General features: G+C 41.8%; 1 protein-coding gene across 1 annotated transcript in view; it reads right to left on the reverse strand.

The window, feature by feature from the left end:
* LGI1 (leucine-rich, glioma inactivated 1) overlaps nucleotides 1–14239 on the reverse strand; it is a 37133-nt gene that overhangs the window by 8536 nt on the left and 14358 nt on the right. The window contains 2 exon segments of the mRNA XM_008577965.1: nucleotides 10743–10814; nucleotides 10914–10985. Coding sequence (XP_008576187.1) covers nucleotides 10743–10814; nucleotides 10914–10985 — 144 coding nt within the window.

Genomic DNA, 14239 nt, shown 5'->3' on the forward strand with positions numbered 1-14239 from the left:
ACGTTTTTCTTTTTTTTTCACCATAGACATAGGAAACAAAAACTAAAACAAAGGAGCCTATGCTGTTGGTCTCCAAAGCCTTTCAAAATTCTTTCCGCTTCCCTTTAAAACATTCTCAAGATTCTTCTATGTCATCCACCTCCTCTAATTAAATATGAGATTTCACAAGTGCAAACATTCAAGATTTTTGGAACCTATTTTAAAGTTAGTCATGTTGTTTTTCTGGGTTTTCAAAGTTACTACTAGATTGGAAAACTTTTTTCAACGAGCCTCATTGAAGTGAATCAGAAAGTTTCAGTCTCCGAGACAGTCAATTTTGTAATGAATGGCCACAACTTTGGAGTCATTTTGAGCTAGATTGAATCCTGACCCCACTGTTCACTGGCTGTATCTTTTAGTTATGTATCTTTTAGTTATGTATCTTTTCCAGAGCTCAGTTTTTTCATTTTAAGTTGAGATAATAATATTCTTATCTCATAAGATTGTTGGAAATAGAAAATAAAATAACCGAAGATGGTGTTTGTCATCCTCAAAAAAGAGTAGCTTGGGGTTGGGGAGGAGTGGAAGTGCTTCTGTGTGTACATTATTCAAGAAACACTTAGAAGCTGACCATATGAGTGCACTGTCATGACTGTCCACAGATAGCAACATTAATATAATGCTGCTAAAGAAGACTATTCAAGAGAATGTCTCCATAATTCATCTTACTAACTAGTGTTTGAGCGAAGAGATGTCCTGATGTCATGGATCAGTCCACAGTCACTCCCAAATTTTGCATCTCAATTTATTTTCCTGAACAGCGTGTCTTAATAACTTCTCCCAAGTGGATGTCTCTCCCTGAGAAGCCAGCATAAACTCCAACTAACCGCAGGGCACAAGTTAGGAGGTTACTGGGTCACAAGACAGTGGACATGAAATAACTAAACAGCCAAATCCTGAATTACTGTTACCAATACGGTTACACAGGGAGAGGCACCATGTTTGTGTTACTGTCCAAGGGGGATTCTTTTAAATAATGGGTAAATCTGGAAGTTTCCCTTCCTGCCCAAAGGACTAGAACTCTAGAACTCACATACCCAAGGTGAAGGCTAACCGTAGAAGCAGCTGGTGAAAGTTAGAGACACAGACTTGGAGCTATGGGACTTCTGGGATAGAAAGATGGTATTTTTGCATGTCAAGATGGCAGACTTTTAATTCATCAGACTGGAAAGTGATGCTGAGAAAGGCGAGCTGGGCTGAGAGCTGTGGAATGAGGCATTCCGCTTTCCAAGGACCGTGACAGGGTGGCTTTCACTGTGGGAACCAGAGGGTAGAGAGGCAGGACAGCAGGAGGGCACCAGAGGGAGAAATGGTGGAGGGATTTACGCACCCAAAGCCACCCCTTCTCTGTTCTGCCACCAGTTCAATGGAAAACTGACTCACAATGGACCGCTTTTAAAGGTGACAGGATGGAGCTTCATGTTCAGGTCTGGAGAGCAGTAAGCATGAGAATGGTGCCAGGACTCTTAAAAGAAGCAGAAGCAAGAGGAAGCAAGACTCAGAAAAGACAGTGAGGCTTCCAGATGCCCAAGACCCAGGAACTGGAGTTGAGACAGCTTCCCTAAGTCTCTGGGAGGCTCCAGTGACACCAGGTTACATTTGGATAAAAAGGAAACATACAGAGGGATTGGGGCAGAGAATGACTTAGGAAAGCAATGCTGACTGAGCCTGGGAATTATTCTGCCAAAAATGTAACAGGTCCTGAGATAAAGCAACCTTCTAGTGCTGGCTGACTGGTATGGGGTGAAGCATGTATCAGACACATGGAAGAGATCAGCAGAACCTGCAGAGGTAAGAAGAGAAATATGAAATGCCCCCACCCAGAAGGAACTGTATCTTTGCTGCGGCCAGTTAAGAGTTTTACCAGTTCCCAAGTGAAGAGAAATTGTAAGTTAGCATCTCAGTTGACAAGTGGGGAAATATTTGAGTTAGCATTGTCTATAGCAGCAAAGAATTGGAAACAACCTGCATGGTCATTAATAAGGGATCGTGTAAATAAATGATGGCTCACACTTAACGGGGAATATTCTGTAGGAGATTTTAAAAAATGAGGTAGATCTCTATGATTAACATGAAGTGATGCCTAAGTGCAAAAAGAAATGTGGCAAATAGTGTGCAGAGTGTAATCCCCTGGAGGAGGGAGGATATATGTCTCTAAATGCAGAAAGAAAGCTCTATAAGGACACACAAAAACTGTTGATTGAGGTTACATTTTGGTGTAGGGGTCCTGGAACTTTCACTTTTTCTATATAAATGTGTGGATTGTGAGAGTTTTTATCATCAAGCATGTCTTATTATTTCATAATCAGAAGAAACAAAGAATGAAGTTGACTTTTTAAAAGGACGCCATTGCTTTGTGTGTGTGTGTGTGTGTGTGTGTGTGTGTGTGTGTGTGTGTGTATGGTTCTGTCCAGTGAGGATTCAGTCATTCTAAATCACCCATTTGGCTGCATTTATCAAGTTCCAAAGCAACAGGGCTAGAGTGGGAATAACTGTCGTGGTCACCACTCGGGTGCCTGATAGGTCAGATTGTGCAAACATCTTTCATGATACCTCCTGCAGGATGGAGCTGCCTTGTTTCCTACAAATTTCCCACACAGTTGTGGGCCCTCACCCACTGGGGAAGTTTGAGACTACAGTCAGCCCAGGCTGGGTGCCATGACTGTGGGTTCCCTGTGCCGGCTGAAAGCCAGCTGTGAAGAGGGCCTGGAGTCATGGGCATCTAAGAGCTTAGGTGGGATTCTCTTCAGGGGAGAGCTGCTGAGGACATGGGGGCCAGGGTTACCAAGAAGAAAAATGAGGCAACTCCTGTGATGCTCCCTGAAGCCTGCCCAGAATTTGGTTGCTATACAAATGGGTGAGTGAAATGAGATCTGATGCCCACCAGGTTGTTTAAACAGCTAGAGAAATTGAGATAGCACTTTATGAGTTAAGGTTAGGGTCAATGTTAGGATTATTTGATTCTTCAGATTCCACCTCTGCGTTGACTTTTGCCACCAAAAGCAAAATACCTGGATTAAATTTTCTCAGTTTCCTCCCCCCCTCCACCTCACTCCCAGCTCCACAGAGTAGCAATTTAACATTATTATTTTCCTCCATAGAAGCCCTGGTTGGAAGAGTGCTACATAAATTTGTAAAACTGGTCTTAGCCCTATTCCCTGCATCACTTAGTGCGGTGTAGTGGTTTAGGTGCTGGCTTCATCTCAAGTAGACTAGGGATCAAAGCTGAACTTCATGATTCTCAGGAGTGTGCATTAGCCAACTTAATTTAACATCTCTAGGATTCTGTTTTGACATCTGCAAAACTAAGTAAAGAATACCAATTTCATTTGTTGTGAGAATTAACACGCATTGCTAATATTAATATTAGTATTAATATTTTTGTACACACGTTTGCAATGGATTCTAGAAAAAACTCTGTATATGCAGATGTATTTTTAAGCCTTATGTGTGTCAAGACCACAAAAGTGATCTTTTTCTTTGCTGTTGTTGTCAAAAATAGTGATATTTAATATCTAAATTAAATAGTTTGAAATGCTCAATTCAGGAGGCTGAGATCATCTATTCTCCCTGCTTCTCTTAATAGAGAGAATTCTATGCCTTGGCATTCTTAAATGTGCCATCTTTTACGTTTGCTGATACACACACACGCACACACACACACACACACACACGAGGGTACTTCAGAAAGATCATAGAAAAATAGAATTAAAAGGTAATATGACTCTTTCCATGGACACATATCTGCACACACCACATGTATACTTATATATACACATATGTAATAATTATTTCTTCACTTCAAGAAAATTTGGAAAGTGCAAAAGTTATTTAAGGAGAAAAATAACAATCATTCTGGCTGAAGAAACCACTGTGTAAGATTTAGTCATATTTTCTTCCAGTCATTAATACAGAGCCTATGTAACTGGTCCTGGTCTCATGTGATGGCATGAGAGGGTGTAACTCTGAGTTCATGTGGAGGACCTCCTTCCTCTTCAAAGGTCTGTTTGAGATACGCTGGCAAGGGCCAGGGTCAAATCAATGCTGGATTTTAAAGATAAGTACAAGTGCTATTAAGGATAAGAGGAGGAAAAGCTGGAAGGAAAGGGAGAGAGAGGCAGGAGTCAGAGGCAGCCCCCAGAACTGTCAGGAAAAAGACTTTTTTCATAGTCTGATTTAAGGAGGATCAGGCTCCTAATTGGCCCAAGCCTGTCAGACTTGCTTTTAGGGCTCCCTGAACTCAGCTGCAGAGCGCAGTGCAAAAGACACAGGCTGGGATATCTGGATTTGAGCTTTGGCTCTTTCCTTTTCTATAAAGTGAGTGATCGCTCGGTCAGAAGGATCTCCAAGTTCTGTTCTTGCTCTTACATCACATCTTTATACTTTCACTGTGAAAGGCTGTGGCTTCATCTTTAATAATAATCAGACAACACTAGGAGAGGTTATTTGAGGGGTGGGGAGCGCACTGGAATACCTGACTAGGGTGGGATAGAGCTGATGGAGAGAGGCGTGAAGACAGGGCAATGAGGGATTTGAGAAAACAGGTCATCGATGTTAATTTTTTTCTAGGATGATTCTGCAGTGAGCAGTGGGAAGGTGGTTTATTCCCCACTATACCCCCAGTGCTAGCACAGTGCCCAGCACAAAGTAAGGCCTCAATAAATACTTTTAGATGAATGAATGAATGAATGAATGAATGAGGCAGGCTGGAGTGGATGACTAGACAAAGAGCGGAGGATGCGTCTCTCAGGCCCCTTGTCCAAGACAGTGAGTTAGGGAGGAAGTGCAAGACCCTATGAATGACCATCACCTCCCCCTGCCCTCACCAGGCACCCTCCCATCCCTCAGCCTCAAACCCTATGGTAAGAATCCCAAAGCAACGTGGAGACTCTTTAAAGTGTGCCTTCAACTAAGCACCATTATCTAGGTCCTGATTCAGTCTACCTAAGAAACAGTCTTCAAAGCACCCAGGATATTGCCCAGCTGAGCATCTAACTACCTTGAAAGTAGCTGAGTAGGGTCAAGCATTCTCAAAGGCAGACACAATTCCTTCCTGACAGAAATGATGACTATTCTCTACAGGTTGGTGTCTCATGGTTTACCTGAGAACACCTCTGAGTATGATTCTGGAACCCACCGGAAAGGCTGCTCTCTACGGCAGACTGACCGGCTCAGACAGCATGTTTGTTTCAGTGCCGCAGGACTCTGCTGCGAAGAAAGCATCCCCCACAGCCATCTGGAGAGCTCCCCCTGCAATGCAGGTTCTCGGCTTGGGTTTGTGTCTCACTGAACTGTGGTGCTGTGAATGCAGTTATTTTAGTTTTGTATGAAATATTTAAAGGAAAGAAGTACACTGCAGCATCTGGAATCCTGATCCAGGACTAATAGGGGTTAGGCAGTGAGTTATAGTTTATTCCTGCACAATGGTGCTTACTACACACCAGGCTCTGTTCTAAGCACTTTGCATATATTTTGACTCATTTAATCTGAAAAATAATCTCAGGAGCTAGGTATTCCTAAATACCTTGTTATCTCCTGCCCCCATTTTTAGATTATCATCATCACCCCCATTTTACCCATGAGTAATCTGATGCTAAATGACCTTCCCAAGGTCCTATAGTTGTTAAGGGGCAAAGCCAGCTTTTGAACCCAGGCAGTCTGGTGGCAGAGATCACCCTCTTTGTTGCTTCATTGCACTACTTCTTTACATATATGTCATATGTCTAAAATGAAGACATCCTGCCTGAGTGATTGGGGACACACGGGCATCCTGAGTTTGGGGACTGTTACATACATTCTTTGTACCCCCACAGTGCTGAGCAACTAAATACTCCACAACACATACAGATTGATGACAATTTCCCCCCAAATATTTTTACACATGCATGCAAACAATCGTGGCTCCACTGGGCTTTAACCACAGTGACATTATCAGGGAATTATTACTAAAAAACTCATGAGTATAACCATAAATCAATAAAAAAATGTTTGGAGATTTTGTCGTTATTGGCCATTTAACTAATTTTTTATTCATTTTTTCCTGATTACAAAAAATAATACATGCTCATCAGAAAAATCAAAACCTTGCTGAAACATATAAACTATTCAAACATTAAAGTTAAACACGTACAACATTAGGACGGTGATTCAAAGTAAAGTAATTGAGAGAGGGTCCCAGGATTTGACAGGCTTTGTAGGGACTTAAGTATGAGGGACTCTCTCTCCATTTTCTGAGAGCTAATTTGCAGGTGAGGAGGCTCTTGCCTGATAGACAGGTCTATATAGTCACTTTTAAGTTGTCTGTAAATGTTTCTTCAGAAGATAAGTCTACTGAAATACCTGTATAGGAAGGTGAGATAAGTTCAATGTTTGGGAACAAACTAAACTTACATAAATGCTCAGGTAGGCCCCTTGGAGAAGCTTTAATGTTAGGCCAGGGTGGGAACCAACTGGATCCAAGAGTATATGTCCAATCCCAGCTATCTGCATCAGGAGACTAAGAGCAAGGGTAGGGCTCCCGTCTTCAGGATTTTCTCTTTCTTCCCTAGTCATGTTTGCTCCTCAAATCATGTCCCATGGAAGGATCCAGACAGTTCAATACAAGCTTTCTGGTCTGCTGTAATTGACATGGTGAAGACAGACCTAGACTTCTTGTCAAAGTACTAGATGTCTTCTGGCTTTATCATTTACTAACTGGAGAGCGGCTTAAACTCAGGGTGTGTCCCCATGTTCTCATTCATCGATGAGAGTAGTGCTACTGCCCTGTCTCTTTCATAAGTGTGTCAGGAGATTAAAATGAGGTCAAGAATATGAAATAGCTTTGTAAACTCTTCCTGCGTGTGTGCAGGTTAGAGGGCAAGGCAATAATTCCTCACTGCTTGCATGTTTGCTTTTGATTTGGAAAAACTGACTTGAGGTGGAGAAAAGTGCACATTGAAGCCTGAAATCATAAAAAGGAAACTAATGGCTCAAACAAATGCCAGATTTATTTATAAGTGGTGAATAATGGAAAATGAACTTGATGTACTAAGCAGGCAGAGGAATATTTGGGTTTCAAAGCTTCCCTACCCCATCTCTCCTTGAAAGGAACAAAGGAAAGAAGAAAGGAAAAAAAGAAGGAAGGAAGGAAGGAAGGAAGAAAGGAAGGAAGGAAGGAAGGAGGGAAGGAAGGAAGGAAGGAAGGAAGGAAGGAAGGAAGGAAGGAAGGAAGGAAGGAAGGAAGGAAGGAAGGAAGGAAAGAAGGAAATATACCTTGAAGAACAGCATAATTAGAAAGGAGAACATAACTCGTGGACAAAGACACTCAGGGAGAAAATATTTATCTAATTTCTCTGGCTAGACTGAGCTCTTCTTGGGTAGGACTAGATCTTATTCATCTTTGTGGGTCCTACTCTTTGTAAAGTATGTGTCATGTCCTAAAAACTATTTAGTATGAGTCATATGGCACTGCCATTTTTGTAGATCAAAAAAACAGTCTAATATTGGCAATGCCATACGAGTCAACTTAATAAATGTTAGATAAAGATGCAAGAGACCTATGGGTCATATTCGTTCAGTCAACCTTAACCTTTGGTCTCTTATAACACCTCCTTCCACCTCCAGCACCAGCCCACAGAGGTGGGACTTCTCTTACACTCTCTGTAAGATTCATGCCTCTCTTTGAAGGCTGCCCCCTCAGAGTTCCCTTGAGCTTGAACATCTTTAGATATTAAGCACATGCTGTACCAGTCTCCTCTTCTTATAGTCTCCATACTGCTAAAGAGAGGGCTTCATTATGACCCAAATTTAAATTTCCATTTCATTTGATAGACATAATAGACTCCAGTCAAACAAAATGGGTGTTCTTCACTGGGGCATTATACAGATTTTTTTTTTTTCCTTTTTGTCTTTTTTTTCGTGTCTGGCAACGGATCGCAACCCTCAGTGTCGCGCCAGTACCGGACCGGGACCGGCAACGGGATCGCGACCCTCGGTGTCACACCCGCACCTCGCTCAGCCAGTGAGCGGGAACCGGTCTGTATGTGGGATCCGAACCCTCAGCGGGAGTGCCACCGCACTCCCAAGCAGCGCACTGTAGCAGTGCGCCACCGGGCCGGCCCTATACAGATTTTTTTTCTTTTCCCTTTTCCTCTTCCCTTCCCTCTCTTCTCCCCCCCCCATCCCTTCTCTCATTCCTTCCTCCTTTCTCTCTTTCTTTCTCCCTTCCTTCCTTCTTTCCTTCCTGGTGACACAGGGAGACATTTTCTCCGTTCTGTGCAGGGAGCCTGAGTGAAGCCCCAGGCCTTTAGGCTGGAGAGGAGATACACCCAATGAATTGGGCATGGCAGAGCTTATAGCGCAGGTTCCTAGAGAGGACCCCTGGGTCTCACACCCTTCTGCACCCCTCATGATGCTGAACATTGGACAGGGGCCATGTTGAATGAGATATATGTGGATCAGTGGATCTCAAGTTAAGGTCATGAACTTCCATTTCTCCTTCCATATATTTGTTACTTTTCTTTGGTTTTGTCTGAACAATGAAGTTTGGCAGTGTTGGGCTCTGTGATAAAGTTGCATAACATTCATTCTGTACACAGCCATTTTTGCATCATATCATTGACATGAAGAACAGCATTGCAAATGCTGTTTTTATTATAATGACTATATACAGAAGGGTTGAAGGGTTTGATTTTATAAAATAAATCCGGTCATCAGCTCCCCCTTGCTGCAAACCAAACAGCAGGAGAGAACAGGTCCCGGTCGAGGTAGCACAATGACCATGTGCACACACTAGAAAGTCAGCTCAAAGGGCAGGCATTTCTGCCTGCTTCATTCCCTGCCAGGGCCAAGAACAGAGCTGGGAATGACGTGCTGTAAGGGAACAGGTTAAAGTTAACAGAATAACTATGACACTTAAATCTTTTGCATCTTTATCTAACACTAATAAGACACATATTAGATACTTAAGAAATGGTCATTGAATGGATGAATACCCAGAGCAATTCAACTATTAAGTTGATGTTCTCAAAATTCCATAACTAATCAGTTCACTAGTCATACATCCCCTCTAAGACTCTGTTTCCTCATTTCTAACATGAGGATAACTGTACCTATTTGGTAGGATTATTGCGAGAATGGAATGAAAATCGATGTAAAGCACAGTGACCAACATAACAGTAGGCACTTAATAAATGTCATTGCCTTTTCCCTTCATGCCCTTCTAGTTTCCTCAAAAATAAACTGTGTGTGTGTGTGTGTGTGTGTGTGTGTGTGTGTGTGTGTGTGTGTGTGAATGTGTCTGCGGGGGTGGGGAGGCTAGAAGAAACAAGTTGTTCAGTTCATGTTGTTCAGGGTTTCTCCACCCCCCGCTATGCCATTTTAGGCTGGATAACGATTTGCTGTGGGGGGCTGTCCTGTGCATTGTAGGATGTTTAGGAGCATCCCTGCCTTCTACCAACTAGATGCCACTTACATCCCCTTACTGAGACAACCAAACATGTCTCTAGATGTTGCCAAATGTTCCCTGGGAGACAAAATTGCCCCCTTTTAAAAACAACTGCTGTAGTTCTAATCACCCATTGAATAGTTAAAATATTTTATTTATAAAGAAGTTGTTCGGGTACTGTATAGACATTACCTGTGGCTATATTATGTTTAAATGTATATAAAGGGAAGGTTTATACAGAAAAAGAAAACAGCAAATATCAAATTGAAGTATATAATCAGCCCATAATTATTCATGAAGTGAATAATGATGTAGACAATAAAAAAAATTATTTCCATCACACAATTTCCCTGCATTAGATTGTTTTTCTAATCATGGTTGGTTTAGGTTAAATATAGTAATAGTAATCCATTTCGTGAACACACCCTGACAAATGACAGGGAGAGATGGTGAGTGTACATGGCGAGAAGACATCTGAGTTTCTTAAATCTTCATGGATACCCAGAAAGTGGGTGCTTTAACCACTGGTGTTCGAACTGTGTATCAGTGGCTTTTCAGTTAAAGTTTATTCCCAGTTTAAATTGCTTGTCTTTTCAGTAAATTTCCATAACTAACCTTTCATTCTGTTTCTTCCTGTCCACCCTTTCAGATAACGCCTCTGGCGTGGAAGTCACAGTGTGCCTAAGGTTTTTTTTCAGGATTGTTGAGGTTAGCTTGGCCCAAAACAAACTGGGCTAGGCTGACAGAGCCTGCAGACCTCTCTACTGAGCCTGCACGAATATCTGACCATTGAAGTCTGAGGGCGAGGGCTCCACCTCCAGATCCTGTTAACACACCCATCTTCTGAACATGCAGATGGCCTGTGCTGGCACAGTCACTGAAGGACTCCTTCAACCCCTTTAACCAATCACAATTCTCCACGCCTTGCACTGCCCTTAACTGCTTCCCCGTAAATGTGCCATCCTCCTTATTGCAGATAAGACAGATCTGAGATGCGAATCTCCCATCTTCTCACAATAGCTGCCTTGTGATTAAACCTTTCTCTACTGCAAGACACGTTCTTGGGTGATTTGGTTTTCCGTGGTGCATGGGCAAACTAACCCCACTCGGTCTGGTAACAACTGCTTTGTTCATTAGCAACCCTAAAAAAGTAATGGCAGGCTAGCAGGTGAGCTCAGTTGGTTAGACTGAGGTGTTACAACACCAAAGTCAAGGGTTCAGATCCCTGTACCAGCCAGTGCCAAAAAAAGAAAAGAGTAATGTCAACATTCATACTTACAGGTGAATTAAAGACTTTAGTCCCCGGAAAGTATGTCTTGAAATGGACTTGATGTTGTTGTTTTCAATGAATCTGCAACAGGTTATAATATTTTTGTCAGACAGCTGTAGGAATTTGAGCATTTGTTCTGAATCATCGTGTGAAAAAAAAAAAAAAGTATTTTTTACTTACAAATACTCTAGATGTGGAAGACCAATAAAAGCATCATCACTGATCATGTCAAAGGAGTTTGATGTGAATAACCTGCCCAGAAAAATACACAATGGAAACGGTTAAACTAGCAGATTGTCAATCTTTGCAGCTCTTATCATGCATAGGAACAAGTAGTTGTATACAGAAAATGTCTGGATGTCTGTCTTCCACAGTGCTATTTAAGCACATAATCTTTGTAGCTTTTTTTACTCCTAATGATCTCCTCATCAAATGCACATCGAAGGGGGCTCTGTACCCCACTCCTCACAATGATGGCTGTCACGTGCCCCGGGTAACATTTTGAGATACAATAGGGCAGGTACGACAGCCAAAGCAGCCCAATCAACATTTTGCACGTTTTCATGGCAAAGACACTAACAATCTTTTCTACTTGCTCTGGAAACCTCTGTCGCGTTCTGACTGTCCAAAACAATGGTGCTTTGGTGTTTGAGGCCTGGGAAACCAAGAGAATTTTAGCTCTGTGTCCAGGTGTGCTGTGATATCTCATGGCTGCCAGGCCATTGACACGGGCTCAGGAATGTCAACTAACTTCCTTCTTTGAAAATAGGACAGATCGAAGACGAGAAACATTGAGGCTTAGACCCATTTTTATTGATAAATAGTTGAAAAAACACTTTCACTTGGACAAATTTATTTATAATTTAAAAATCCGCAGGGATTTGCTTTTGAAATTATTGATGAAAACATCAACCAGATGTTCTTCCTCACACTCTGGAGAACTTGCCAGTTTTCAGAATGAGAGGCTTAAAACAGGTACTTTTAGGCCAAAGAATACAATAATATATTATATAATAATATAATAATATAACAACAGCAGTAATAATTCTGTTAGTAAACCTTGTGACTTTTACTTTTGAAGTCCAGGGGTTAAAAATAACTGCCACTAATGAGCTCAGTGACTTTACTCTGGGCCTGTTAACTAGGAGATCTCACTTTCTGAACATTTATGAGCAGTTTATTTGACATCTGAGATTGCTTCAGAATAATCAGGGAAGGGAGACATCAAGGAATTAGAAATGAATTGGGCATCTGCTGATAATTTTTGACACTGAAAGATGGGTAAATAGGAGTGAATTTTACTATTTTTTCTACTTTTATATATGCTTGAAATTTTCCATTAAAATGGGTGGTGGGAGGGGGATAAACCAAACAACAAAATGAGATCCTCGCTTGCATTTCTTCCTAAACTAACAATCCTGGAGTAGTGTTGGATTCTCTTCTAATCCCTACTCCCTCAAACGTCATAGTTTTATAATTAATTTATTCCCTAGGCTCTCACAAGCCAACACTAATAAACAGTGATACATATTAGAGCTCCATTGTTGTAAAAACTAATTCAAAGATTTATGATTTCCGTCACAATTCTAGCAATTGTCTCTTCTGGGAAACAAAAAGATGCTCAGCCTTCCTCCAAGGTAAACTAACATCCAAAAGCTTCCTAAGGTTCCAGACTTTTGTTTCATTTTGTATAGGCAGCATTGGGGTTGGGGGAATGGAATAAGGCAGAAATAGGTACAGAGAAATACCTCCCATGCTCACTGGTTGGTTTGCAAACTGTCCCACAGCTGGACCAGCGACTTCATAATTACATGCGCCAAGTCACCAGAAGAAATAGCTTCCATTGCTAGTTTCCCTTATGTTAAATCAGATGCAGAACAGAGCGGGAAATGGGTATTAGTGGGCAGAACTTGCCCGCACATGTCACGGAAACAAAAGAGAGGATTTCCACTAGAATTTTTGTCTGAGTGTTCATTGCTTATCCCTAGCACCTGTAATAGTGAACACTGAATAAATATTTGTTGAGCAAAGAGGAATTCACTTTACATTCAATTCTGATCACTACCAGATTACTAGAGTGAACGTTCCTTACAGCAGGGATTTACCCTTATTTGTTTTTGTGTCCCCCATCAGGGGCACAGGTCCTGGCTGAATAATGTTTGTTGAACTGGACTTCAAGGACTAAAATCTCTGGCTAAAACTACAACTACATGCAAAAATCTGGGTGAGTATTTGAGGAAAAGAAGCCAGAACACAAGGAAGTATATTCTATTTGATGGCACTTACATAATGTACAAAACCCAGCAAAACTAACATGATGGTAGGAGTCGAGATACTGATTACTCTTGGAGGTGAGTAGTAACTAAAAGGGAGCACAGCGGGTGTCTTCGGGGTAATGATAAAGCTTGGTTTAGTGACCTGCGTGCTAGTTACTGGGGTGTTCACTTTGTAAAAAATCAAGGTGTACACTTATGATATGTGCGCTTTCCCTTATGCATATTACACTTCAATTAAAAAGTTTTTATAAAAGCTAGAAAAAATTCCTCTGACTAAGATAATAATAAATACCATAGTCCTTCAATTCTAGATTCACTTTTAGTTTATATGGACAAGGACGTATAAAACTATATATACCTTCTAAATATGGTTGGATGGGCTATCCATTTTATTATCTTATGTATACTTAAAAGGCTCCTGTATCATGTTTTATAAAAAGGGTGAAATTTCAATCTTTCATTTTTAAAATATGTTTGATTTCAATATTATGATTTGTTATTGAACCAGGTATGTGACGGTAGCTCACAGTCCCCATTAAGGGAAACTGCACCCACCCTACCGCGTGTTTACACACAGCAGACCTGGGGCCGACCAGGGTGGCTGCATTTTATACTACACAACCACCAGCCCTTTCCATAGATTATTAGGGCAAGAAAGATTCAGCTCCTGCCCCAGAGTAGCCAACCTCTAGGTTGGGCAGCATCCCACGGCTCAAGAAGCCTGGGTCAAAAAGGTGAGTTGAGCTAAGATTAGATCCTTCCTAGGGATTTGGCAAACTGAGAAATGGAGCCAGCCAGCAGAAGAACTGAAGGAAAAAGGATGCCTCAGAGTTGAGTTGGATCCATGGTGGGCAAAAGGGGGTGCAAGGAACACTTTGGAGAGAGCAGAATGTGGAGCAGACCCCACAAAGGGAAGTGTGTTTGAAGGTGGGCACGGGAGGGACGCCGAGATCTGCGTTAGATCCTAAGCCAGGGATTCTCAATCTCAGTTGCACTTGGAATCACCTAGGGAGCTTTAAAAATACTGATATCTTGCTCCCACACTCAGGGATTCTGGTTAAATTATACACCTGGAGTGTGGCCTGGGATATTTAAAAGCTCCCCAGGTGACTCATAAGCATCCAGGGATGCACATGGTAAGCTTTCCAGGTCTAAACACCACCCCCTCTCTACCCGTGGTGACTGAGGGGCCTCTGCTCCTTGCAGCAAGTCTGACCGGAGCAGCTGCTG

Source organism: Galeopterus variegatus, unplaced genomic scaffold (genome assembly GCF_000696425.1).
Source record: "Galeopterus variegatus unplaced genomic scaffold, G_variegatus-3.0.2 Scaffold1608, whole genome shotgun sequence".
NCBI lineage: Eukaryota > Metazoa > Chordata > Mammalia > Dermoptera > Cynocephalidae > Galeopterus > Galeopterus variegatus.